General features: G+C 46.3%; 1 protein-coding gene across 2 annotated transcripts in view; it reads left to right on the forward strand.

The window, feature by feature from the left end:
• Nucleotides 1–27,469, forward strand: part of SLC7A1 (solute carrier family 7 member 1) — a 73,372-nt gene that overhangs the window by 7,929 nt on the left and 37,974 nt on the right. The window contains exon 1 of one of the 2 annotated variants that reach the window (XM_075919210.1): nucleotides 12,641–12,943. The exons of the other annotated variant lie outside the window; for it this stretch is intronic. Coding sequence (XP_075775325.1) covers nucleotides 12,838–12,943 — 106 coding nt within the window. The 5' untranslated portion in view covers nucleotides 12,641–12,837. Of the gene's footprint in view, nucleotides 1–12,640; nucleotides 12,944–27,469 lie in introns of those variants that run through there. 2 annotated transcript variants of the gene reach the window in all.

Here is a 27,469-nt window from a genome sequence, read left to right on the forward strand (position 1 = left end):
TGAGAACCCAATCACTCCCGTCCCCCAGAGCCAGTATTAGGGGCGGGCGAGACAGATGATCGCCCGGGGCCACCATTTTCAAGGGCTGCTGACCAGCACGGTCTTAGGGGTGTGCTGGCTTTTTTTTTCCTCCTTTTTGCTTCACATTCTCTCCCCCCCCCCCCTTTTTTTTTTGGTTGACAAGTTTTCCCCGGCGGTGTCTTTTTTTAAAGGGTTCTGTGGCCAAATAAAATTGGGAAACACTGTAATAGAGCATTCCAGGCCCCGCCCACACCTGGGCACTTCTCCCAAGCCCCAACTCCAGCTCCCCGCACCTCTTCCCCCTCCCTCTCCTGAGCATTTGTCTAAGAGCCTCCTGCTTGCCATGAAACAGCGGATTGTGAGAGGCACTGGGAGAGAGAGGGAGGAGTTGGTCAATGGGGCTACCAGCGGGCAGAGTGTGGATGAGGGGAAGCTGGCTGCTGGTGGGCCCCGAACACTCACTCATTTTTTTTTTTCCCTGGAGCACCTGTGGACTCGGTGCCTGTGATGCTAGGAACATTTTTTACATGCTTCTGCACCCTGGGCTTTTGTGCCACTGCTCATAGGTCACTACACTGACTCGTCATCTGTTAGGGATGGCCCATGTGTCAGGAGAATTCCATAAAGGGCCGTTGGTCACCAATAAATCTGACCCTTGGCATGAAGGCATTGGGAAAGGTGTAAAGCCTCAATGACATCAAATCATTGACACAGGGCATTTTAGTTTGTAAGTATCAGTAAGATGATGTTAAACCCAATGAGATCTCCAGGACTGGATTGAAATTCATCAGAGGTACATTGTGATTATTTGAGTCTTAGACTCATAGACTTTTAAAGCCAGAAGGGACCATAGAATCTCACCTCTCCACTTGTGTAATAGACCTCTTGCTGAGTTACTCAAGTCCTCAAATCATGGTTTAAAGATTTCAAGTTACAGAGAATCTGCCATTACAGTGGTTTGTAGAGTGATTACAAGAAAATGACAGAGAAACTGCATGGGGGCTAGGTGGGTGGAATCAGTTCTCAGTTTGTGTCAGGGAATAGGGCAGCCTCACATCCTTGACACCCTTTCTTGGTAGTGATTTGTGAACCTGGATTTGCATAATTTCAAACACACTAACCTTGACCCTAACTTTCCTTCTACACTGGCCACCACAGAGTCCAACTCTACTTTCATAGGGTGTGCTGGGTCCCGATGCACTTTTGCTTTGCCATCAGCTGCTCTTCTGTTGGGTGAAACAGCAGCAGTTCAGTTGCACTGGGAGCCTTCCACTGACCCTGTGTTAGTGGGTGAACTTCACAGCAGAAGGAAATTCACATGATGAACACGTGTAACGAAGAGTAGGGACGCAAGCAATTAGTCGACTATCTGATAAGCATAGGCTTATTGGGTAGTTGAATAGTGACTCGACTAGTCGCTCTCCCTGCACCTCTAGCTGCCTCTATCAGAAAGGCAGTGAGGGGTGTGTGGAGCAGGAGCTGGAGGGAGCCGACTTAAAAACTGGTTCCTCCAGTACCGTCTCCACGGGGGGGGGGGGGCAGGTCAGGGGAAGTAGAGGCACACGGGGGAAATGGCGCAAGCAGGGACCCCTCACACGGGGCTGACTGCTGTGCCTCTCCCTTTGAAATGTAGCAAGAGCCCCACGAGGCGGAACCCCAGGCGAGCAGGGTCTGCTTGAGTCCCAGCTGCTCTTCTGCCTTTTAAATGCAGTAAGAGCAGTGTGGTGCTCTTAACTGCATTTAAAAGGCAGAGGCACAGCAGGGATAGCAAGTGCCCCACCCCACCTTTTATCAAGTAATTGAGTAGTCAATGGAAATTCTATTGACTACTCCATCTGTCGATAAATCAAAATTTAACATCTCTAATCAAGGGACTAGCTGGGTCTTGGTGAATGTGGGACTTAAATGACCTTATGAATTTCATTCTGTGTGAAAGTGAATGCAGTGTGCATTTGTCACAGAAGCAAGCACGTTATATACAGAAAAGTCTCTGAAAAGTAAGTCCTAAATAAACTCCTACTGATCTTTATGTAAAACTAAAATAGCATGACAGTCTCACAACCCACTCTGTAGTGGTCTTCCTTATATACCACATCATAAAGTGCCTTTCAGGAATAGCTAAGACAGCTATTGATCACTGTGCAGAGAGGCTACCTAATGTGGCCTGCCCCTTTGGCTGGCATAACAGGAGTATTTGTATTCTCTCTCCTTTCATAGGGGCTTTTATAAACTCCTTTTTATAGCACCCTCTAGGGCTCTTTGCCTGCTTCCAGAGGTTTATTCCCACACAAATTTCTTCCTGAGTTGGAGCACACACCCTCTTCTAGAGCTCCAACAGAATTGTCAGTTAGGTTGGCTTGTACAAGATGCTTTTGGAGCTTTGGTGCCTGGTTTCTATGACAACATTGAAATAGTAGCTCACGCTTCTCCCTCACATTTGGCTACAGTTCCAGGTTTAATCACAGTGCCGCAGATCATCTCCCAGGCATATTTTTACTATAGAGGGTGCTAGTTATGAGTGACCCTATTATTAAGGTTGCCTCATACTCTCCATTATAATCCTCTGATTTCAACTGATTATAACTTTGCCAGGCTTCAGCCGTTGAGGCTAGAATTTTCTATGCTTGATCATTCTGCCTTAGATTGAATTTTGGAGGGAGTTTCAGTAGAAAGAAGGCATTTTTTCCCCAAGGAGCAGCCTGGTTTAAAATATCTGTTGACTCATTTTTGAGACACCTCTCCCACCCCCTCTTTTTTTTTTTTAAAGAACTCTTGGCCCTCCAGAGGTCAGATAAAGAACTTGAAATCTGGCAGGGATGCAGTTCTGGGATCAGTGTATTACTTTGTGCTTCCCTTGTGAAAATCCAGATATGGCCAAATTATAAACCAAGGAAATCACCATTTTTACACACAGTAGAATACACTAGAGGCTTGCTTCTAAAATCTCTGAATATGTTCACTGGTATTCCCCAGCCCCACTGTGCCTCCTGAAGCAATCACTTGGGGTAGGACACAGACAAAATTGATCCTCCTCTTTCTCCTAGGCTGAAGCCTCATTCACCCTATAGTCTTGATTCATTCGTTAATCACTGGCTTTCCTATGCACTGAATGAAACAAGGGGTCTTGTGGAAAAATAGTGTCTGATCATGTAATTAAAGACTATATCATAATGCATATGTTCAGTGGGGCTGAATTAAATTTGCAATGGGCAATCTTAATTTGAACTCCCTGTAACTTTTGAACTCCTGACTTTACAACCTTAATATAATTTTTAAAATTTTATTTTGCTTGTAGTATCAAATACATTTATAAGAGAAGCCTCAGTCCTTCTGATCCAAACTGTTCTGTTCCACATCAGGGCAGCACTTTGAGATGCAACATACAAAGTAATTTTAAAAACACAGCATTTGCTCTCATTCTGCTTCATGTACAATAAACAGCACATAAAGATGAGCAAATGCTACAGCTGCTACTACGGGTTGGAACTCACTTAACGGGGATTCTCTGTTCTGGCAACATCCATGGGCCGGCATAGATGCTGCAGGACCAAAGAGTCCTGGTGGAGGGCCAGCAGTATGGATCCCTGTGGGGTTGGCAGGGCAGTAGACTGCCCTCAGGGAGTTGATGGTGGGGCCGCTCAGCACGTGACAGTGGGGCTGCCTAGTGGGGTTGGGAGACCTGGCATGTGGCTGCCTGGCAGGGCTGGGAGCTCTGGCGCACAGTGCACGAGTGGCTGCCCAAGGAGCCGCGATGCACAGGACTGCTCACGGACCCCCAGCACAGTGCATGTGGCTGCTCAGGAAGCCCTGGTGCATGGAGCTGCCCAGGGAACCCTGTGTGCACAGCTGCCTGGAGCCCCAGTGCTGGGCTGCCCAGCGGAGCCACAGCAGTGATGGCTGCCCAGCAGGTTGGCAGGGCAGCGGGGCCAGCAGGTGGTGAAGAGATGGCTGGGAGGCCAGCGGCCGGGCTGGTGGCAGGATTCCAAAAATGACCTCCCCGATCTGGCAAAATCCCTCATCTGGGACCAGTCAGGTCCTGCGGGTGCCAGACCAGGGAGGTCCAACCTGTACAAACAATTCAGTAGCTACAAATATAGTATTCCATTGTTCTGTGAAGTTTAACTCTTATTTTCTCATCTGTAAAATGGGAAGGATAACATTTTATTGATTAGTCCAACAATTTTCAATAGGCTCATAAATATATATCTATTTAGGCACCTAAATGCAAGGGGCTTGGGTTTAGGATGCTTGAACAGACACAAATCCCACTGGGACTGAGGACATTTGAAAAATCAGGTCTTTGTTATGGAGATGCCAGGCTGTGGCTTCAGGAGTCTTTACTTCAAGTTTTGAAAATTGTGTGTCTAATTTTTATGGGTGCGAGGGAGATGGATTAGCTAATGTGTGTAAAAGGTGCATTTTGAAGATGTGAAGTGTTACTGAGTGCTAAATTTGACATTGACAGATTGATATATGGTACGTTGTAGTTTTCTGTCGTAAAACTTCTGTATTTAAAAAATGTTGATCAACAGCCCGATGGCCCTATTTTAGAGGGTCGCTTGTAGTTCCCTCCCACATTGCTCAGTTTTCTCTAACTGAAGTGAGTGAGAGTTGAAGGACCAGACTGCCTCAGAGGATCCTGCCCAGAAGCAAAAATGAGGGACTTTTGTAGAACGTAAAACTTTACTGGAAAGTAGATCATTCTGTGGGCGAGGTTACCATGGCAATGGCTTTTAACATGCCTAGGAACTGTCAGGCTGTACAGTATTGATAATAACTGATTACTAGGATGCTGTTAAAATGGAGGGTATTTCTTACTCATGATAGCTGGAAGCATAGGAGAAGCTATTGCCTGGTTAGGAGGTAGAGGGGATGATGTAACTGAAGTGTTTCATTGCAAGTTTAGCAGTTAAGACAGGGTAGTGGCATTATTGAAGAGTGACAGCAAGGGAGGGGGAATTTGTGAAGAAAAACATGGTCTGAATGGTTGAAACTTGACCTTTATAATCTCAAATTAGAAATGAATGCTTGATATCCATGTCATAGAGAGGTGGAGGTTGAAGGGAGAATACTCACTCAGAAACCTGGACCAAAACAATGGTATCTATTGTCCATTCTCTGTATCTCTTACAAGACATTTCAGCAGAATTGAGGAACAATGGGAGAAGTCTGTATCTGTGTTGCACTTTGTATATGTATTTGTGTGGGAGGGGTTGGGTTGGGGTGGGGGTGGGGAAGTGCTTAATTTGTAATGAAAGAGCAACTAACAATTAGGTGCCAGGGCTCAAGCAACTATTTTACTTTCGTAATGGATGCCATAAGCCCACAGGTGCCAGGGCAATAAATGGCCAGGCCTAGAGGTCCCAGGAATCAGCCCTGACAAGCCCCAGCACAAATTGAACACTGGGGGTGGGGTCTCTACAGTAGGGGGACTAGGGTGCATTTAGTAAGAGTTGTAATGCAAACAATATAGCAGAAATGGTCCCTACTTCCATGATCCATCTCATTGTCTATTCCCTATACTCAGCCCAGCCTTTACCTACCTTCTGTGTTCCTTGTAAATTGTGCGCTTGTACAGCCTCTCAGGAGAAATTTAAATGTTGCCCAGTTGATTATCAGAGTGTTCACTGTTAGGTTTTGTTTTTCTATTGGTGGTGCACATTTGCACATGCCTCAGTGCACATACAAATTTATTCTGTACATGGATGGAAAAGATTAGAGGAAACATTGCTTTTCATTTCTTTTTTCCCCTTCCATTTATTCTGCTGTGGCTCCCTTAGTTACACCACCTTTGCTAATAGAATCAATGCCATTGTATCTTCCCCTCCTCAGCTGAAAATCTGTTCTTCTAGGGCTGTCTTTCCATCTGTTTCTCCTTGGTTGCTCACCCCTAGCACAGTCACCCTCTAAATAAAAAATACTAGTACAGTCAACTGTCAAGGGAGAGAGGTCATAATCTCTCTATATATTAAAAGTTTTTCTTGCGGGACGACACAGTGATGTCACCATGTCACTCTGCGTCCCGCCTGCCTCCTCCCTCTCTTTGCCCCCTCCCCCCATCTCTCAGCTCAAGCACGACCTTGTTGCTTCCCCTTACCACTTGGAATTGCTATTTTAAACCAAGCCTCTACTCCCCTTCCTCCACCCCTACCCCACAATGGCAAGAAACATGGCACAGTAGCAGTCAGACCCCACATCGCAGCCAGTACAGCCCAGGGGTTGGGGGGAGGGTGTGGTGCTCTGGACAGCATCTTGGTGACGGGCGCTAGCAATGGGGCTCCCAACCGGGATTATGTGCCAGTAGCAGGCTTTTGGGGGCTCCCCCACTGCCAGACTCTTGGGGTGCCGGAGCAGTGTGCCCAACAGCCCAGAGTCCGTCTTTTCCCATGGACTCTTATTCCCTCCCCAGTGACTGCACTTACTGCGCCTTCCAGAGCATTCCCAAGCTGCCCAGGGGAGCCGCTGCACCAACATGTCTGCTCCTTTCCTTCTGCTCCCAGCAGGCAGACGGGCTTCCCTGGTCTCTGCGTGCAGGGCTGGGGCAGTGAGCAGTGCAGGCAGGACCACACAGGGGCAGAGGTTGGGATAGTAGCTGCTGCTTTCCCCACCTTAACAGGCTGCAGTGCCCCGGAGCACCACATGCATACGGCACTACCTGCGCCTCACTGCGCCCCACGCAGGGTGGGCAGGCACCCCTCCACCTCCCCTGTTGCTGGGGTTAGAGCTGGACCTGGCACGCACTGCAGCCGGGAGAGGAGGTGTTAGGGTTTGGGGGGAAGAGAAAGGGCTCAGGCTGGCAGTAGGGAGACGGGTCCCTGGCTTGCGGGGGGGAAGGGAGGAGAGACGGGACCCTGGCTTGTTGCCGGGGGTGGGGGGAGGAAGGAGAAGGGACTCAAGCTGGTGGGGAGGAAGAAAGGACCTGGGGTGAAGGGACCTGGGGTGGCAGGGAAAGGGAGAAGGAACCCGGGCTGGCGGTGGGGTGGGAGAAGGGATCTGGGCTGACGCAGCCACAGCTGAGTCCTCCCTGATGGCCAGGGGGGAGAGCTGGGGTTGCCTACCTGCTGCGAGAGGGGGGTTGGTGAGCTTAGTGTTTAGGGGGCACAGCCCTCTAATTAATAACAATTAATGGAATTATTGGTCATCATTAGTATGCTCAGTACATAGTTCCTGCCTTCAGGTGCTTTAAGTGTGTGGTCACTGCCATCATTTCGATATGTCTCTCACACCTCTTGTGACTTAGGTGGGCACTTGTGCTTCTGCAGCTGCAGTGTAGCCCACTCTGGTCAGCTGCCTGCTCCCTCCCCATACCTCATGCAAGAGCTGAATGGTGAAAGAGGAAGGGAATAACAATTAGCAAGTCCGGTTTAATCAGGTGAAGTTGCAGTTCTTCTCTGCAGGCAGTGACAGGGTATTAAGGTTGGTCCAGTCCTCCTACACCCCTGCTAAGTGATTCAGAATAGAATGGGTGTCCCTACCTACATCTCTGCTCTCATTTCTTTCTACTTCTCTAATGCTGCTTCTGCTCTACTCTACTGAATGCTGTTCTCTTTGTATCTTCCTCCTACTGCCAGTCTTCATGCCTTTTTGCATACTGCTTTGTACTTGTGTTCAAACTCCCTCCTGCTCCATGTGCTCTAAGGCTGTGTCTACATAGCAGTGTTATTTTGGAATAACATAGTGTGCGTCTATACAACAAGTCCATTATTTCAAAATAAATTCAAAATAACGGGCTTCTTACTCTGACTCCTGTAACCCTCATTGTATGAGGAGTAAGGGAAGTCGGGGGAAGAGTGCTCTATTTCAAAATAACTGTTGTGTAGCTAGTGCCAAAAGTCAAAATAAGTTTTTTCGACTTAAGCCACACAACTAGTGTAGCTCAAGTTGTGTAGCTTATTTCGAGTTTAGTCCTGCTGCGTACATGTACCCTAAGTGGCCACCGTCTCCTCTTTCGAATCCCATCTGTACAGGATTCTGAAATCAATAAGTCACATATATGTTTAGCCTTCATGCATAGTTAAGAAATGGCACCATCTCTAGCTTCTCAGGTGATTATCCAAAGCATTATTAATTATTATTTATATTCTTTTAGGAAGCTCTGTCATGGATCTAGGCTCTGTTGTAGCTGAATGATATTGTCTCTGTAATCTGGGCCCTGATCCTGCAAAATGCTAAACACCCTAAAGTCCCTATGGTGTCAACAGTTGTCCCAGCTCTGGTGACGCAAGAGGACAGGGCTGGCTGGAACAGACAGGTGCAGGGTGTCAGCGTTTCTAGCCCCCCAGGGAGGAGATGCCGGGAGCACTGGGGCATTGTGTGAAAGAAACTATTTGCATGTACATGCAACCACACTTAAGTTGTGGCCCTTGCATGTGCTGAGTGTATCATAGTGGCCCCTGGGGCTTCCAAAATTGAGTAGCCCTGATCTAGATCATCCCTGATAGATGTTTGTCTAACCTGTTCTTAAATATCTCCAGTGATGGCGATTCCACAACATATGATGACTTGTGCAAGAACAACCTCTGAGACTGTGAGACTGCACGCACACAATATGAGTGCATATGTATGTATATACAATTGGATATGAGTCCAGAACAATTGATTTACACACAGAAATTCTCGGTTGTGCATGCAAAAATTGCATGTCAAACTTGGCAGATGCTTTGAAAAATCTAGCACTTGCTTCCCCCCCTCTTATAAAATTATAAATCACCTGTAGGAATACCAGGGCCGAAACCAACCTTTTTAATTTCACTGTAGGCTTCTTTTGTATGTTGCATAAATTAAAATCACAGGAATGCAACAGTATCAGATTAATAGTCATGATAATGCCCTTGGAAGTTAGTAATATGTTTTGGAATGCAGCTTAGTTGCTTATAGCAGAAATTAACTTCACTCGGTATAGAAAGGGCGCTGTTTAAAAAATACTTTCCATTGTCAAATTATTTGCAAATCTAATGAAACTGAATCCAGTAGGACTTACCTTGAGCTGACTCAGAGCTCTATGCATGGATGGCTTGCAAGAATGGCCTCAAGATCAGTGGGAACTTTCCTAGATTAAGGAAAACCATTTATAATTAATTGATATGGTATGCATTGGAATCCCACTTATCCCAATGGATTATTTAGTCTTTGTAATATGATTTAACATCAGAAGTTGCACTTAAACTAGGATGGTAAAATGTGTCTTGAAAATGTGTAGTCAACTTTTTTCTGATATTCTGGTAGGCTCAGCCCCTTGGAGCTGCAGCAAAGTCTTATTTTCCCTGCCAATTGGATTATTTATTAGGCACTAAATCCTTCCCCTGGCGCCAAACCTGAGTAGCTGACTTAGTGTAAGGCATTTATGTGAGGCCTGACAGGGGAGAGATTTTCTCCCCACAAATGCCATAGTGTAGGGATCTCATACTCAATTTAGCTTAGGGCTAGTGACAGTCCTCAAATCCTCATGGGCCCCCCACTCTAGCAGGGCTCTGGAGTGTGTGTCTCAGCATGTTACTCCTCCCGCCCCACTTGCCACCCCAGGCAATTTAAGCCCCCCTCCTCTCTGGGTGGGTTCTGGCTGCTAGCTCTGTGCCACTGTGTGCAGAGTTATCCCATTCATAGGATGATTCACCACTTCGGGAGGCACGGAGGTCTCTTATATTCAGGTTAGCCTAGAGGACCCTGGGTAGGCTGGAGCCGGCAGCAGGGGTCGGGCCCCCCCCCCCCACACTCACCAGGAGCCAGGGGAAGTGGAGCTGTGCAGTAGCTCCCTCTGCTCTGCTGCCATCTCCCAAGCCAGCCGGGGCTGGGCCACTCTGCTTCTTGCTGACGCAGTGAAGCAGAGATGCTGGTGGTGCAGAAAAGAGGCTGCTGTGTTGCTCTGCTTCCCTGCAGCTCCCGCCGCCACAGTGGGTGCAATGGGGGGGAGAGGGTGGAGTTGGGGTGGAACGAAGGCTGGATGTGGAGGCAGAGTACATCCCCCCGAGGAGCACAGGGACTCACATTGTGGAACTGCTCAGGCCACAGGTGGCCTGTAGGCTGTGAGTGTGAGACTCCTGCCATAGAGCATCCGTGGAGCCAATGCGGCTGTCTGCAGTGCACAGTGCTTTTGGTAAGTTTGCATGTACTGGATAGTGAAGCACAGACGTTAACACTACACATACAGTACATACATATTCAAGGGGCTTGCTTATGTTTTCTCTGGATAAAGCTTTCACTTTCCTGCTCTTTGTAAAGCTTTCACTCAACCCTAACCGTTGCGTCTGTCTGCAGCTCTGAGGGTGTGTCTAGACTACAGGGTTTTTTTAGGAAAAAGTAGCCTTTTTTCAAAAAAACTTCACCTGCGTCTAGACTGCATTCTTTCACAAGTAAATCGAAAGAACGCTGCAGTTTTGTCGACAGCGGTAAACCTCATTTTACAAGGAAGAATGCCTTTTTCGACAGAGATCTGTTGAAAAAAGGCATGTGTGGATGTGGGGGGGGGGGAAGGGAGGAAGGGGGTCTCAAAACAACAGGCCTCCAGGGAAAAGCCCTGGTGAACACTTCATCTGCAGGAAAAACTTCTATTGTTCCTGTCTGTAGCCATGTCTTAAAGGCACAGGCACCCTGGGCAGCCATTGTGGCAGGAAAGCAGCCAGAGCAAGCCACTGTCCACATGACTCTCCCTGCGTTTCTGCAAAGGAAGCATGGCACAAGCCCAAGACCCCCAAGGTCCTTTCAAGGACCCATCCCAAGACTCATCCAGGGGCACAAAGAGGTGAGCTCCAGCCCGATCGGGGCCGGAGGTCCTGACGCTACTGGAACTTTGGGGAGAGGAGGAATCCCTGCAGGCTCTGCATTCCTGATGCAGGAATCCAGACATCTATGGCCACATGGCTGAGGGGCTGGCAAAGAAAGGCCATCACCCCAGAACTTTGGACCAAGTGTGGGCCAAGGTGAAAGAACTGAGGCAGGGCTATGCCAGGGCCCATGAGCACAGCTCCACCTCTGGGGAAGTGCCTCAGCATTGCACGTACTTCCAGGAGCTGGACAGAATCCTGGGGGATGGGGAACCCTTCTCTGCACGGGTTCTTGTTGAGTCCGGGTTGCAGACACCCATCCAGCACTGCCAGAAGGTGGATGAGGACAACCCAGAGGAGCAGCAGCTGCAGGATGAGGAGGAGGAGGACCCCAACAGGAGTGTTGTCAGTCTCACCCTGGAGCCGGTCCCCCAGTCTCAGGAGGCCTCGCAGGCATTTTCTGACCCTGGTGAGGGAACATCAGGTGAGTGCGGTGAGGTTGCCACACACACACAGAACGGGGGAGGTGGAAGCACAGAGGATGTGGGCCAGTCTTCACGTGTCATGCTCTTCCTGGACAGCTTGCACCTCTCTGTGCATGTACAAGCACGTTCAGTCCCAGGGCACACGTGGGCAGATGCTCATAGCTTGGAGACGGCCCCACACAGGTCTGACCCCAGGGAGGGCTGTCCTCCCCCCGCCAGGAACTGCGGGAAGCAAGCTGGTCACAAGAGTACACGCACGACACCACATAGACCACCGCAAGTGTCACACACAGTACTCAGTCATGTATGCACGTGTGAAACAACAGTTGCTGCCACAGACAGTGCTGCCACGGGCAGGTGGTGGGTGGGTGGGGGCCCTGGGAGACCCAAGCTGCTCCAGGCCCCTGTCCTACACCTGGGGACCCACTGTGACTGGACACTTCCCTGGGCTGCATGGCCATGGTGGGGGTGTTGCGGGAGGTTAGGGGGGGTGATGTTGCCCTAGCCAGCTTGGGGCCCCTGTGAGGCTGGGGCTGCTGGCCAGGCCACACGTGGGCTTGCAGTGAGAACATTGGTGTCCCTTTTTCCAAGGACAGTTACTCACTGATCACAAGCAGGGACAGTGTGTGCACGCATGACTGACCAGTTCTCCCTCTTATCCTCCACAGCTGGACCTGCCAGAGCAGACCAGCATGCAACACCTGTCCCACCACCCACCTGGGCCCATGGAAGCCGCAGGCACTGGTGGATCTATACTGACTTCATGCGCAGGCACGTTGAGGTCCTCAAAAGGATGGAGGAGACCATGGCAGAGAGGACGCGGGCAGAGGCTCGGTGGCATGACCGCTTGCTGAACGAGCTTGTCCAGCAGCAGTCAGCAATCTGTGTCACTATCCAGGAGGCCATGGGTGTCCCAGGTCCTGACCCCTTTGCCGCTCCTCCCACTCAACGTGCTCCGGCCCCCCGCTCCTCCTTCTCCCCCCTCACCTTCTGCCATCACAGACCCAGCTGCAGCCCCCCGTCCCCCCGTCCCCAGCCCCCTACTGTCCCAGGCCCCACTCGACCCTGAGCATGTCTAGGGCCATGGACCTGAGGCGGCAGACTTTTGCGGGCCAGGTGACATCCTCAGCCCTAAGCCTCACTCCCCACTCCAGGTTTACAGCCCCCCTCCTCCCCAGTTAAAGAGACTTTATTATATTTACAAGAAAGTTTATTTTTGAAAACATTTTGAAACACTTTTATTTTGTTAGTAAATGTTATTCTTTGCACACTGTTTGATGGTTTTTTAATACACAGAATGTTTTTCTCAGAAAACTTGGTGTGTGTGTGTGTGTGTGTGTGTGTGTGTGTTAACTGTCCAGAGACTGGTGCAGGGGTGGGTTGTGGGAGGAAAGGTCTTGTGGGATAGGGGCCAGGCTACAGGCCCCATTGGGAAGGCCCTGGGGAGAGTCACTGGGCTCCTGCTAAGAATCTCTCACGTAGGGCCTCCCGGATGCAGACCCTCAACTGATGTGCTTCGCGGATGGCAGCTGTCCGGAGCTGCTTGAACTGCCTCCCCTCGACATCAGCCCATGTCCCCCACCCTGGGAGGAAGTCCTCTCCTTTGCTCTCGACCAGGTTGTGGAGTATGCAACATGCAGCCACCACCTCAGGGATATTGCATTCTCCCATGTCGAGGTGAGTGAGTGGGCACCTAAACCTCCCCTTCAGCCATCCAAAGGCGCATTCCACCTTCAAGCGAGCCCAGTTCAGGTGCACATTAAATTGTTCCCTGCTCATGTCCAGATGGCCAGTGTAGGGCTTCATGAGCCAGGGCATAAAGGGGTACGCTGCATTGGCCATGATGCACATTGGCATGTCTACATCCCCAACAACAAAGTTTTGCTGCTAAAAGAGTGTTCCAGCCTGCTGCCTGTGGTACAGGTAGGAATTTCTGAAGATGTGGGCATCATGTGCCCAGCCCGACCACCCCACACAAATGTCTATAAACTTTCTCTGGTGGTCAACCAGGGCCTGCAGCACCATGGAGAAGTAGCCCTTTCTGTTGATGTACTGGGCTGCTCGATGGGATGCTCCCCCCCAAGACTCCAGGAGGCCCCCCCAGGTGGCTCCTCCTAGCAGTAGGGCAGGGTGAGGCCAGGAGCCCTCCCCCAGTCCCACTCCATCCCCCACTCCCTCTGCCCTTTCTGACAGTCCCTCTTTTACATTCCCCCTTCCTTGCATGGACTGTCCTCTGAGAGGGACTTACCTACATCAGCACAGTGCCAACAGTAGATCGCCCCACGCCAAACTGGTGTCCCACCAAACAGTAGCAGTTGGGGGTGGCCAGCTTCCAGAGGGCAATAGCCACTCTCTTCTCCAGGGGGATGGCAGGTCGCAGGTGGCTGTCCTGTCATTGCAGGGCAGGGGCGACCCAAGTACACAGCTCCTGGAATGTGGCCTTACGCATTTGGAAGTTTCGGATCCAACGCTGGTCGTCCCACTGCTCCATGACGAGCTGGTCCCACCAGTCTGAAGTTGTCCAGCCTCCAAAATTGCCTGTCCAGAAATAAGTTGGGTGGCAAGGCCAGTGGTGCTGCAGCCCGAGCGAGGGGCTCAAGGCTGGGTTCAGAATCAAGATCTGGCACGAGCTTCAGAATGGTCTCATGTAGATGCAGCAGAACTTGAAGTATGACCCTGTGGGGCCATCGCCTCCCCAGGGTCAGCTCCGGCTCCATGGCAAAAATAAGATTCTAAAACACACAAATCAACCAAAACCAAACTGCTGTGGTGTCCCAGAAAGCAGGGCACCCAAAGCAAGCACTTCGGAAGTTTTGCTGTCCCTCTAGAAGGTAGGCAAGCCAGCTGCAGCAGCAGAGGAATGGCTGCCCGGGGGGTCCCTTTAAGCACGCATCTACAAAGAGCATGTTGCAGGACCTGGAAGTAAAGGCTGCCCCCATGACCTGCCAGAAGTGGTTCTGGGTGCCCTTTTTTCGACTGAGTGTCCAGGCAGTCTGGACACTCTTTTTCGAAAGTATCTTTCAAAAGAGGCTTGTAGTCTCGACGTACCCTGATACTCTATATTTGTGTTTTCTCAAACCCATAACCACCTCCCACCTCCAAACTACTCACACTAAACAATGAATCATGAGATCACTTGTTATTTTGGGGGAATACACACCAACTTGCAGAGTGTAAGAGTTCCATATGGGTGAGCGAACTGTGCTGAGGACAGCTGTCCTCTGTTCCCGGGTAGGGAGTGTGGGGGTGTGAGGGGGGAGCGTTGTGGCCCCAGAAGGGTATCCATGTCATTTGTGTGCTGCAGAGCAAGCTCCAGGCACAAATTGTAATTGGGAAGAGGGGTATGTTTGAGCAGAAGAATGTAGGCTGCTGAAGAGGCCACATCTGGAGTATTGTGTCCAGTTCTGGGCCCCCCACTACAAAAAGGATGTGGACGCATTGGAGAGGGTCCAGCGGAGGGCAACCAAAATGATTAGGGGGCTGGAGCATATGACTTATGAGGAAAGGCTGAGGGACTTGGGTCTGTTTAATCTGCAGAAGCGAAGAGTGAGGGGGGATTTGATAGCAGCCTTCAACTTCCTGAAGGGAGGTTCCAAAGAGGATGGAGAAAGGCTGGTCTCAGTAGTGACGGATGGCAGAACAAGGAGCAATGGTCTCAAGTTGTGGTGGGAGAGGTCCAGGTTGGATATTAGGAAAAACTATTTCACTAGGAGGGTGGTGAAGCACTGGAATGGGTTACCTAGGGAAGTAGTGGAGTCTCCATCCCTAGAGGTGTTTAAGTCTCGGCTTGACAAAGACCTGGCTGGGTTGATTTAGTTGGAACTGGTCCTGCCTAGAGCAGGGGGCTAGACTTGATGACCTCCTGAGGTCTCTTCCAGTTTTATGATTTTGATTATGTGGATTCGTGAATCTTCATTTAAAGGGTATGGAAGAGCTGCAGATGCTGTTTCAGCTTTCTAGTTAGTATATTGCTTGCACAGATGCTACACTTTTGCTTTATTGGATGCCCCTGGGATGGGAAGGTGGATTTCATCCTGCAGCACACTTACCGTAACTGAATTACTTCCAACTATTTTCATCTCTGGATTAACATGTCAGGTGTTTAGAGGTAAACTTGCAAGGTTATGCCTAGTATTTTCCCCTGTATCTGGAGAAACTAGATTTGGAGGAATTCTGAGTTCTTTGTCTTCTGATCTATACATTCCAAACGAGACTGCACACATTGCAATGGCTAACCTCCTTTTTATAAAGTACTCATTGGCCTGTGGTACTTTGGAAGGGGGAGATGAAATACATTGTGAGAAAAATGTAAATCCATGACTACATCCTGTCTTTTTCTGGTCTTATTTGTTCAGTAAAATGTCTTTTAAGTCTGGCTGAGAACATTATGTGCCTTTGCTTTTACTGCCCCATTCAGTCAACTCTGAGCATTCAGTCAACTCTTGAGTATCTTAGAATGCTTTCCTCTGGAACAGAGCTAAAATGCCAGTCTTGGCAGGCTGGTGAGGTCTGGAAGAAAAAGCTTGTTGTATTGCAGGACTGCCTTAAATAAAAATGATATTTACCAGTAATTTACAGCATGCTTGAGCATGCATATGGACTTTCAAAGTCTGGTTTTAGAAAAGCAGCAGAATAAAAGACTTTTACTCTGTACAGATGAGTAAAATGGATATAAATCTTTAATAAAAATTACCTGAGCAAGGCAACCTCAGTGAAGCCTGCATTTTTTTTGAGAAAACTAAAATAACCTATATGATTAGTAGAGTCACAACCTCATTAGTCCCTGCTGATGTTGGACCTATATATGGAAGTTTTTGTGACACTGAGAAAATCTTGGGATTACAAAGTACAAGCACATTTTAAGAATTTCAGGCTTTTTAAAGCTTACTCATATTTCATATACAAATTCAGAAAAGTGTAACAAACATGATTAGGGGTATGGAACAGCTTCTGTAAGAGGAAAGATGAATGAGATTAGGACTTTTTATCTTGAAAAAGATGACTAAAGGGAGATATGATAGCAGTCTATAAAATCATGACTGGTGTGGAGAAAGTAAATTAGGAAGTGTTATTTATTCCTCAGAACACAAGAACTAGGGGTCACCAAAATGCAATTAATAGCAGGTTTAAAACAAACAAAAGGATGTATTTCTTCACACAGCACACAGTCAACCTGTGAAACTCTTTACCTGAGGATGTGGTGAAAGCTAAGGCTATAACAGGATTCAAAAAAATAAATAGATAAACTCAGAGGATAGCTCCATCCATGGGCTATTAGCCAGGATGGGCAGGGATGGTAGTCCTAGCCTGTTTTTGCCAGAAGCTGAGAAGGGACAACGGAGATGGATCACTTGATGCTTGCCTGTTCTGCGCATTTGTTCTGGGACACTTGACATTGACTTCTGTCAGAATGGATCTTTGGTCTGATCCAGTATAGCCATTCTTATATTCTTGTGAGAATGACTTGTCTTTTGTTGCACTTAGGGAGAGTATGTGTGTATAAGAATATTATGTTATTCATTATATTTATTGTTAATTAAATTATTAAGTGGTGGAACCTGCCTACAATTAAGGTGTTTCCTACTGAGAGGGGCACAGCTGTTGAGTTAAATCTGCCCTTTACTATATACAAAAAAGATAAATACACAAAGGAGATGTGTATACACTGTAGATTAAAAAAAAATACACAACGCCAGTCACCTATATAAAGAGATACTGCTGAGCAATAGAAACTGGCAATAACATTTGTTTTTTTTTCTTTTGACCACAGTTGTTTTTTTATTTGGATGAGAAATGTGTTGCGTGGAAATCAGCACATAGATCAGTCATGCACTTTTTTGAATGGCGCAGATTTCTGTTGCTAGAGCTGGCGAAGGCTGGGATGCTGTGTTATGCTATTCTCCATTTACCCTATAGCACAAGAGTTGAAGAGGGAATTCCTTTAGGTTTGAAGGAAGGAAGCCTGCTGTACTATCTGCTGTTCCAAATTGCATTCCCCTGGCAAGCAGCGGGATAGTAAAAGAGGAAGCTTGATTTATACAGAACATTTTAAAATGAAGAATTGCCTATGGCCAGGCATGCACTATGAACACTGTGTTGTAGCTATACCAGAGTACTACACTGGCAAAGAACTCTTTCTGTGGATACAGTTTATAGTGGCACAACTTTGCTTTTGTCAGTATAACTTCATCTTCACTAGAGACTTTTGATGGTATAGCTTTATTGGCCCCTTTCACACACCTGACCCACAGCTAAACTGGTCGTCATAGCCCAAAATCCGGTGCATGACAGCATTGTGAGATTGTGACTCTCACCTGGCTGCTGTTTTCTGAATTTCCTCCTGTTGCGGTTATCCTTTATACCTTTTAAAATTACTCCTTCCATTTTGGCGAAAAGCTGCAGGATAATTTCATTGTGTAGCTCACAGTCTGTCTGAACTCGTTGGTAATTAGTCTGGACAAATGAGAGCCTGTGACAGATTGTCTCTAATTTGCCTCGAGTGACGGATTGTCTTTATATTTGATATGTAGTAGCGTAACATTATGTTCTGTGCAACGACATTAAGCATGTGTGTTTCTGTATCTTAAAGCGCAGATAAAAAGCTGACAAGGATTTACTTAGTTTCAGTGGGCACCTCCAGGAATGTCAATTAACATGCAAAAATCATGGTTGTTAGGCTAGAATAAAGAATAAGATGAAAAATTTCCAAGATGGGCTGAGGAACCAGTGTCAGAGTGACCTTGTCTGTTATTAAAAATGATACAGGGAGGAAAAATCAGGAGCCACAGGGAATTCATTCAGAGCAATACATGCCATCTTGAAGAGATCTGGGCTGCATACAAAGAACAATACTGTAAAGGGGCTGTCTTCTGCTCCATGAAGGATGATACAGCTGGGTAAATACCTTTGTAGGTGAGATCACAGGAACCAGATCAAAGTAGCTTGGAAGGTTGATGGACTACTGAGAGACAAAGAGGAGGAAAGGATGTCATTTCACCAGACACGTATGTGCACTGATCTGTTGCTCAGGTGTCTAATCAGACATTGTAGATTCCCCCCCCCCCCCCGCCATATAGTGCTTGGGTGTGTGGGTTAAAGATTTATCAAGCACACTGACGCACTGTCCTTTGATGCTTAATTGGGATGCACTTAAAGCCTGATCCAGCTCCCACTACAGTCAATAGAAAGACTCAGTCACTTCAGTGGGAACTGGATTGGACCCTGCGTAATGACAGCTGCCATTCTGGGATGTCTTCCAAGAAGCCCCTTTAGTATAATGTCAGTCAGTGATTATGACTGTATTTTTACTGAGAGAGACATTTTTTTTCTCCATTGGCATGTGTTTGTGTACTGCTACAAAAATGTTGTCCTAGTTAACTCTTTACATGGGGCAAGGGATCACCTATTAAACTGTACGATTTACCAATGATGCCTGTCATGTGGGTGTTCACAGGACACTTTGGGGACACAATGCAAAAGTTAAAATCTGTGGGATCTCTTCATTTGTTGTTCTACTGCAAGAGCAAGGGAAATACTTTTCAACTGCAGTAGATTGACATCATAGTGAATTAGGTGACTGTCTCCTATCCTCTCTCTCTCTGCACCTGTATGATATTCTGACTACTCTAGTAACTACATGGGGCCCCTTAAGACTTTTAAAGGCTAGAATTCTTGAAGGGATATATATATTCTCTGAACCAAGCAGGCATATTTCACACAGGAATCCAGGGAAGCCAAACATCTTAAATTCCAAATGTTACTGATCTGTTCCTGACCTCTCGTCGCTCCATTTCTGAGTGGTATAGTTCTCTTGGCCTTACATGGCTCTAGCTTGTGCTTGTAGATCTAAAGTCTGAGGCATGGATGTGTCCCAATGTTCATCTGGCACACCTGTCTTTTGTGCAGCACTCTGTACCTCTGTTGGGTAATGGAAATGCTAAGGCCTTGGTACTGCCACCCATATTCCTTAAAAAGCATCTTTTTTATGTATCGTCTCTCAACAGGGGCTACTCCACACAAGTAAAGGTAGTAGGATTGGCCTTAAAAGAATAGTTCTGTCATTTGTGTGCCACATCAAAATCTGTGTCTTTAATGATAGAAATGTAGCCGTGTTAGTCTGGTGTAGCTGAAACAAAATACAGGACTATGTAGCACTTTAAAGACTAACAAGATGGTTTATTAGATGATGAGCTTTCGTGGGCCAGACCCACTTCCTCAGATCAAGTAATGGAAGAAAATTGTCACAACCATATATACCAAAGGATACAATTAAAACAAATGAACACATATGAAAAGGACAAATCAAATTTGTGCACAATTTGTGCACAAATCAAATAATATGATTTGTCCTTTTCATATGTGTTCATTTTTTTAAATTGTATCCTTTGGTATGTATGGTTGTGACAATTTTCTTCCACTACTTGATCTGAGGAAGTGGGTCTGGCCCACGAAAGCTCATTACCTAATAAACCATCTTGTTAGTCTTTGAAGTGCTACATAGTCCTGTTTTTTGTGTCTTTAATGAGTGCTTGTTCAAGAAACAAGCCTATTTATAAAAGACTAAGGGCCAGACTTGTCCTAAATACAAGGCTGTTGTTTGTCAAAAAAGGTGGGTTTGCACAAGTAAAGCTGATCATTTATTTGAATAGTAGTAATGAATCCCAGTGATAGCTTTTCATGATTATAGCTGTGGTGGGGGAGTCATTTGATGAAGACCAAAAGGACATTGAGGGAGAATTGAAACTGCTTATTGGATTGCACTCTAGCATGATGAGGTGGCCCTGAATGCAGCTCTTAAACTCTTCTTTTATATAATGCATTATAGTAAAATAAATTCAAGACTAAACCTGCTTTCATGACTCTTTCAACAGCAAATATAGAATGAGCCATAGGATTGTCTGTTGTTCAGTGCCTCTTTCCTAAAAAGAGGTGCCTGAAGTTAGCTAATGTGTGCTTGGAGACTTTATTAAACATAAATGTAGTTTTTCTCTTGCTCTGTACATCATTCCACTTTCTGCATAATCTGCTTTGATTAGGCTCAGACACACACTAAAGTTTACTTCTTTAGAGCAAATTCTCAAGAACTATTTCAAGGCTCTGTAGATAAGAAATTGTTTCCAAAAGTAAAACAAAATGTTATTGTTTAGAAAGAGATAGCACTGTTTATGTACATTTGTACCATATCAGTTTATTTTTACATGTGGAGTTTTATATTTAACAGGGCAGATGCTTGCTATGTTTTCCTTTTTCCCTATTAATCAGGTGTGCATTTGCTCACCTTCTTACTGCATTATTCTGAAAGATGTTCCTTTCTTAAATGTCATGGAAACCAGGTATTGTTAACCACAATAAAACAGGAGAAAGAATACTTTGTTTTACCATACATATAATCATGCACTTGAATTTGAACACAGAGCCAATGAAACAGAGGCAAAATGCATGAAAAAAGTTGTTCTAATAATACACATGAATCAATAAGAATCAATGGATGGAATTTCCCAGTGAAGTCAGTGAAAGAAGTTGTCAGACTTCTGTATGCCAAAAATCAGGCATTTCAAATGGGGGGGGGGAGGAGGCAGCAGGGACTGCAGATCTGCACATTACAGAACATGGCTGAGTAGTTGGAGTAAAAACTAAGGACCTAAGCTAGGATCTCTTGTAAGAAGCATGGATTGGAAGACCGATGGCTCGCTTCCTGAGTCTAACACAGCTTTTGAGGAGAGGGAAATGCGGATAAAGATTCATTTAAATCCTGTGTGTTCCTTCTGATCCCGAGGCCACTAGGCTTTAACTCATCCCCCTGCTGAAATGTAAAGCAGAGTGAAGACTACTCTACATTACACAGGCTGCCTAAGGTGCTCTTCTATGTTTCCATGTATGTTTGTACTTAGGTACTTTAACTGTTCCTTGCTGAGCCCTTGTATCTACGTACATTGTCTAGGTAATGTGTAACTTTTTATTTGCAAGTGCTTTTTCAAAACCATCTTGGATGCTGGCTAGTCCCCACAGGCCTAGCTGGGAAGCTTCCAGCCCAGCCTTCTGGGCTGTCAGGACTTTTTTTGTTAGTCCTGCTGTTGCACTAGCCAGAGCAGGTGGTGTTCCCCCTCCTTGACTTCTGATTGGTCAGCAGCTGGCAACGGAGAGACTTGCACCCCCGCCCAGTAGCGGTGAGGTGACTCATTGCCCAGCCCAAAGGAGGGGTGAGTCAGTGAGAAGCCAGAGCAGGCAGACACACACACCTCAAAGACTCATAGAGTTCATGATTCTAAAGAAGGGTAGAAGGGAGAACGGCAAATTAGAGACAATGGATTTCAGGAAGGCAGATTTTGGTAAGCTCAGAGAGCTGGTAGGTAAGGTCCCATGGGAAGCAAGACTGAGGGGAAAAACAACTGAAGAAAGTTGGTACTTTTTCAAAGGGACATTGCTAAGGGCCCAAAAGCAAGCTATTCTGCTACGTAGGAAAGATAGAAAATATGGCAAAAGACAGCCTTGGATCAACCAGGAGATCTTGCATGATCTAAAAATAAAAAAGGAGTCATATAAAAATGGAAACTAGGACAAATTACAAAGGATGAAAATAAGCAAACAATACAGGAATGCAGGGGTAAGATTAGAAAAGCAAAGGCACAAAACAAGCGCAAACTAGCTACAGGCATAAAGGGAAACAAGAAGACATTTTATAAATATTTTAAAAGCAAGAGGAAGACCAAGGACAGGGTAGGCCCATTGCTCAGTGATGAGGGTGAAACAGTAACAGGAAACTTGGAAATGGCAGAGATGCTTAATGACTTCTTTGTTTCAGTCTTCACCGAGAAGTCTGATGAAGGAATGCCTGACATAGTGAATGCTAGTGGGAAGGGGGTAGGTTTAGAAGATAAAATAAAAAAAGAACAAGTTAAAAATCACCTAGAAAAGTTAGCTGCCATCTGCTTTGGAGGATAGGGTCATAATTCAAAATGATCTAGACAAATTGGAGAAATGGTCTGAGGTAAATGCATCCTAGAATACTCAAGGAGCTGATGGAGGTATCTGAGCCTCTAGCTATCATCTTTGGAAAATCATGGGAGACAGGAGAAATTCCAGAAGACTGGAAAAGGGCAAATATAGTGCCCATCTATAAAAAGGGAAACAAGACCAACCCAGGAAACTACAGACCAGTTAGTTTAACTTCTGTGCCAGAGAAGATAATGGAGCAAGTAATTAAGAAAATCATTTGCAAATACTTGGAAGATAAGAAGGGGATACGGAACAGCCAGCATATGGTCTCGCATAATATTCTTATCAACAAACTAGGCAAATACAACTTAGATGGGACTACAATAAGGTGGCTGCATAACTGGCTGGATAACCGTTCCTAGAGAGTAGTTATTAATGGTTCACAATCCTGCTGGAAAGGAGTAACAAGTGGGGTTCTGCAGGGATCTGTTTTGGGACTGGTTCTGTTCAATATCTTCATCAACAATTTAGATATCGGCATAGAGAGTACGCTTATTAAGTTTGCAGATATCACTAAGCTGGGAAGGGTTTCAACTGCTTTGGAGGATAGGGTCGTAATTCAAAATGATCTGGACAAATTGGAAAAATGGTCTGGGTAAACAGGATGAAGTTTAATAAGGACAAATGCAAAGTGCTACACTTAGGAAGGAACAATCAGTTTCACACATACAGAATGGGAAGCGACTATCTAGGAAGGAATACGGCAGAAAGGGATATAGGATTTGTAGTGGATCACAAGCTAAATATGAGTCAACAGTGTGATGCTGTTGCAAAAAAAACAAACATGATTCTAAGATGCATTAACAGGTGTGTTGTGAGCAAGACACAAGAAGTCATTCTTCTGCTCTACTCTGCGCTGATTAGGCCTCATAGTATTGTGTCCAGTTTTGGGCACCACATTTCAAGAAAGATGTGGAGAAATTGGAGAAGGTTCAGAGAAGAGCAACGAGAATGCTTAAAGGTCTAGAGAACATGACCTATGAAGGAAGACTGAAAGAATTGGGCTTGTTTAGTTTGGAAAAAGAAGATTGAGGGGGGACATGATAGCAGTTTTCAGGTATCTAAAAGCATGTCACAAAGAGGAGGGAGAAAACTTGTTCTTCCTGCCCTCTGAGATAGAACAAGAAGCAATGGGCTTAAACTGCAGCCAGAGAGGTTTAGGTTGGACATTAGGAAAAAGTTCCTAACTGTCAGGGTAGTCAAACACTGGAATAAATTGCCCAGGGAGGTTGTGGAATCCCCATCTCTAGAGATATTTAAGAGTACGTTAGATAAATGTGTATCAGGGATGGTCTAGACAGTACTTGGTGCTGCCATGAGGGCAGAGGACTGGACTTGATGACTTCTCAAGGTCCCTTCCAGTCCTAGTGTTCTATGATTCTATGACTGTACACTTCAGTGAGACACCCGTGGCTGGTTCTTGCCAGCTGACTCAGGTTCCCAGAGCTTGGGGTAGGCGGCTGTTTCATTGTAGAATAGACTTCCAGACTTGGGCTGGAACCTGGCTTCAGAACCCTGTGAGGTGTGAGGGTCCCAGAGCTTGGGTTGCAACCCTATCCCAGAAGTCTGCTGCAATGAAACAGCTCCAGAAGCTGAGCCCCAGGAGCCAGAGTCAGCTGTCATGGGCTAGCCACTAGGTTTTATTTGCAATGTACTCATATACCTCTCAGTGCCCCGCATTAAAGAAACAAAACTGTATCCTATGCAGTGTGGGGTAGGAAATGCCTACCAGCTACTTGGCATGCTCCAATCCCAATGGGGCTGTTGAGAAATTGGGGCCTAACTTTTGTTTTTTGTTGTTCCTCTTTTTCTTTCTCTACCACTGTGTGCTGAGAGAGTTGTCTGTGTATTACCCATACAGTTGCAGGGGACACGGGAATTGAAAGCACTTGTAGTAGTACTTATTATTGCATACATACTATTTCCACAGCACACCTATGCTGACATTTATCATTCCTCCTGTAATGGTGTACTTGACATTTCTACTTAAGCCTTTTGTATCTGTACTTATGACAATAGTGACTGGCAGCCAGGGATCACTGGGATGTGGATATGCTCCAGTCATTTTCCCTGAACTGAGGACTAGGAGGAGGGTGGCATAGGGGCTACTGTGGTGGTTCTGTGCCATCCACGAGCCTCGTCCCCATGCACTGGGAATCCCCAGGGGGCAGATACATTGGTTGGTTAGTGCCACTGAAGCAGGGCAAAGCCATTACAGTGAGGAACAGGGACTTTTGTGTATGTTTGAGAGTAATGTGAATTTGGCCCATTTGGGCAAATTATCTTGATCTGCGGCTATACAAGAAAATTGAGATTTTAATTATATGCCAATTAATCTATTCCAGGAGTAATTTTTACACAAACAGAGCCTCAGCTACACAACAGTACGGACCACAAAAAATATTGCTTGCAGTTTTAAAAATAGCTAGGGACAATTGGCCCAGAGCACATTTCCTGACAGAGAACATTTCTCTGAAGAGAATGAGATCAGAAGCACAGGCAACTTTGGAGTGGAAAAATCATAATCTCTTCTTCATACCTCACAACCAGTGCCATTGTGCAGATAGGAAGTGATTGGTATAAAGGAAGAGGTTTTGGCAGGGGAAAGCTAGAGGCCTCTCTCCTCTGTATGCTGAAGATTGTCCATGAGAACATTTGGCCTTGCTGAAGGTCACATCTGCTCTAATCTATTCTGACTATAATTGAAACTGAAAAGTTGATTTTTGTGCTTGTTGTTTCAAAGGCAACAAATATGTGTAATAGATACTTTGGATTGTAATCAGCTGTCTACGAGTTTTAAGATAATGGGAGTAATGGGAGTGTGCAAGGAGATGAAGAAAATGGCTAACTCTTAGGGACTCAATGTTCTGTTGACAAATGCAAAGATTCCTGGAAGGTTCTAAGTAAGAGAAACTTGAAAATGTTGCAACAATATTGGACTTTCTGGACACATAGGACCCAGTCGTGGAGATCTGTAGGGTGGCAACTGTCTGCCTATGTACTTGCAATTTCACAATAAAGGCTTTGATTTGTAAGCCATGCAAATAAAATGTTGTCTCCACTAAGCAAACGATCATGTAAAAAAAAAAAGATTCTGCTTTTTTTTGATGGCTGTAGGATGACAATACTTTCTATAATTATAGCTGAGAGAGCCCCCACACTGAAATTGTTTTGGAAATATGATTCTTTTTGGGTGGTTTTGAGCTGTATGAGCCTGAAATAATTCAGTTGCTTTTTACAAAAATGGAATAGTTCATGCACTTGACTTTTATGAATTCAAATAGGCTTACTCATTCTCCTACTGAAGTTAGTGACAAAACTTCCCCTGGTTTGGTTCAGGATTGGATCCATCACTTGTCTGCAGTTATTAGCAAGAAATGAAAGCTTTGCTGAGTCTGAACAAAATGCCTGAGGAATGCAGAACCTGCTTGTGACATCAGATTGTAAATTCAAGGCAAAGTTGTTAGGTCAAATTCTGAAAAATACTTTGCACTTACAACTCAGTGATAATTGGGGCATGCCTATCAGGTATATGAAATCACACTCCATCTTAAAGAGCATTTATTAAACAACAGGAGCAAAACAACTACAAACAATACAGAGAGAAAAATAAGTTTCCACACATCTTCAGTTCCAACTTTATCACTCTTGTTTACCAGAGACCTCATCCACTCTGGAATGCTGTGTAGCATACAGGTACAGTTAGTGTCTGAATAATGTACTGAAAGTCAATACTATCATTATAGTGCTCAGTGTCCTCAGATTAGTCCCTTTGTTTGGCATCTTAACCATTATCTCATCTCTGTACACTTACAGATCATTATTATCCACAGCTTCATATGCACAGAACGTCATTTTCCTTATCTGCTAGAAGGCTCAATTGATAGGGTTGTCAGATGGTTTCAACAAAAATACTGGAGTTAGTTGACATTACATCACAATCTACATTACATCTTATTTGGAAAATACCGGATATTTATATTTTCTCTTTTAGATTTTTTCAATTTGTTTCCCGAACAGAAAGCTCAAATACTGGACTGTCTGGTTCAAAACTGGACACCTGGCAACCCTATCAGTCCTGCAAGGTGCTGTGTGTCTTAGCTCACTTCCAAAAGGAACTCAGCACCTCACAGGACTAAACATTGTATGCTCAGCAAGAGTGAAATTTTATTTTATCTGCTAGAGTAATGCAAAACAATTCACATATTGGGCTCCTGTCAGGAGGAGTGTGGGAGGCAAAGTACCCATTCTCTCACCCTGGAGTCAAGACAGAGGGATGCAATATAGCCCTTTGTGGGTAGATTTGATAGCTAATACTAAAGTAGATAAAGCATTCAGATAGGGCCTGAATCAGATACAGGCAGTCCCCGAGTTACGCGGATCCGACTTACGTCGGATCCGCAGTTACGAACGGGGCCCGTCTCCCTGGTCTCCAGCAGACCAGGGAGAGGAAGCAAAGCAGCGGAGCACACAGGCAGCGGACAGCCCAGATGCGTCTGGGCTGTCCGCTGCCCGCGTGTTCCCCCGCTTTGCTCCCTGTCCCCCTGGTCTGCAGACCAGGGAGACAGGGAGCAAAGCAGAGCAAAGCCGCGGAGCCCGAGGGCAGCAGGACAGCCACGGCGCGTCTGGGCTGTCCCGCTGCCCCCGTGCTCCGCGGCTTTGCTCCAGACGCCTGTGGTACAGCAGCTGGGGCGCTGCCGGTTGGTCCCATAGCGCCACTCTGGGCGCTACTGGACCAACCCGGCAGCACCCCAGCTGCTCTGCCCCAGGCGTCCTTATTCAGCCACTGCTGGTCAGTTTCAGCAGCGGCTGAATCAGGACGCCTGGGGCAGAGCAGCTTGGGTGCTGCTGGGTTGGTCCAGTAGCGCCGAGTAGTGGCGGCGCTACTGGACCAACCCAGCAGCACCCGAGCTGCTCTGCCCCAGGCGTCCCCAAGTCAGCCGCTGCTGAAACTGACCAGTGGCTGACTACAGGAAGCCCCTGCCCCGGGCTTCCTGGAATCAGCCGCTGATCAGTTTCAGCAGCAGCTGACTTGGGGATGCCTGGGGTTCTTATGTTGAATCTGTATGTAAGTCAGAACTGGCGTCCAGATTCAGCCGCTGTTGAAACTGATCAGTTTCAGCAGTGGCTGAATCTGGACGCCAGTTCCGACTTACATACAGATTCAACTTAGGGACTGTAGGTTTGTTCTTAAGTTGAATCTGTACG

This window comes from Pelodiscus sinensis, chromosome 1 (genome assembly GCF_049634645.1).
Source record: "Pelodiscus sinensis isolate JC-2024 chromosome 1, ASM4963464v1, whole genome shotgun sequence".
Classification (NCBI taxonomy): Eukaryota; Metazoa; Chordata; order Testudines; family Trionychidae; genus Pelodiscus; species Pelodiscus sinensis.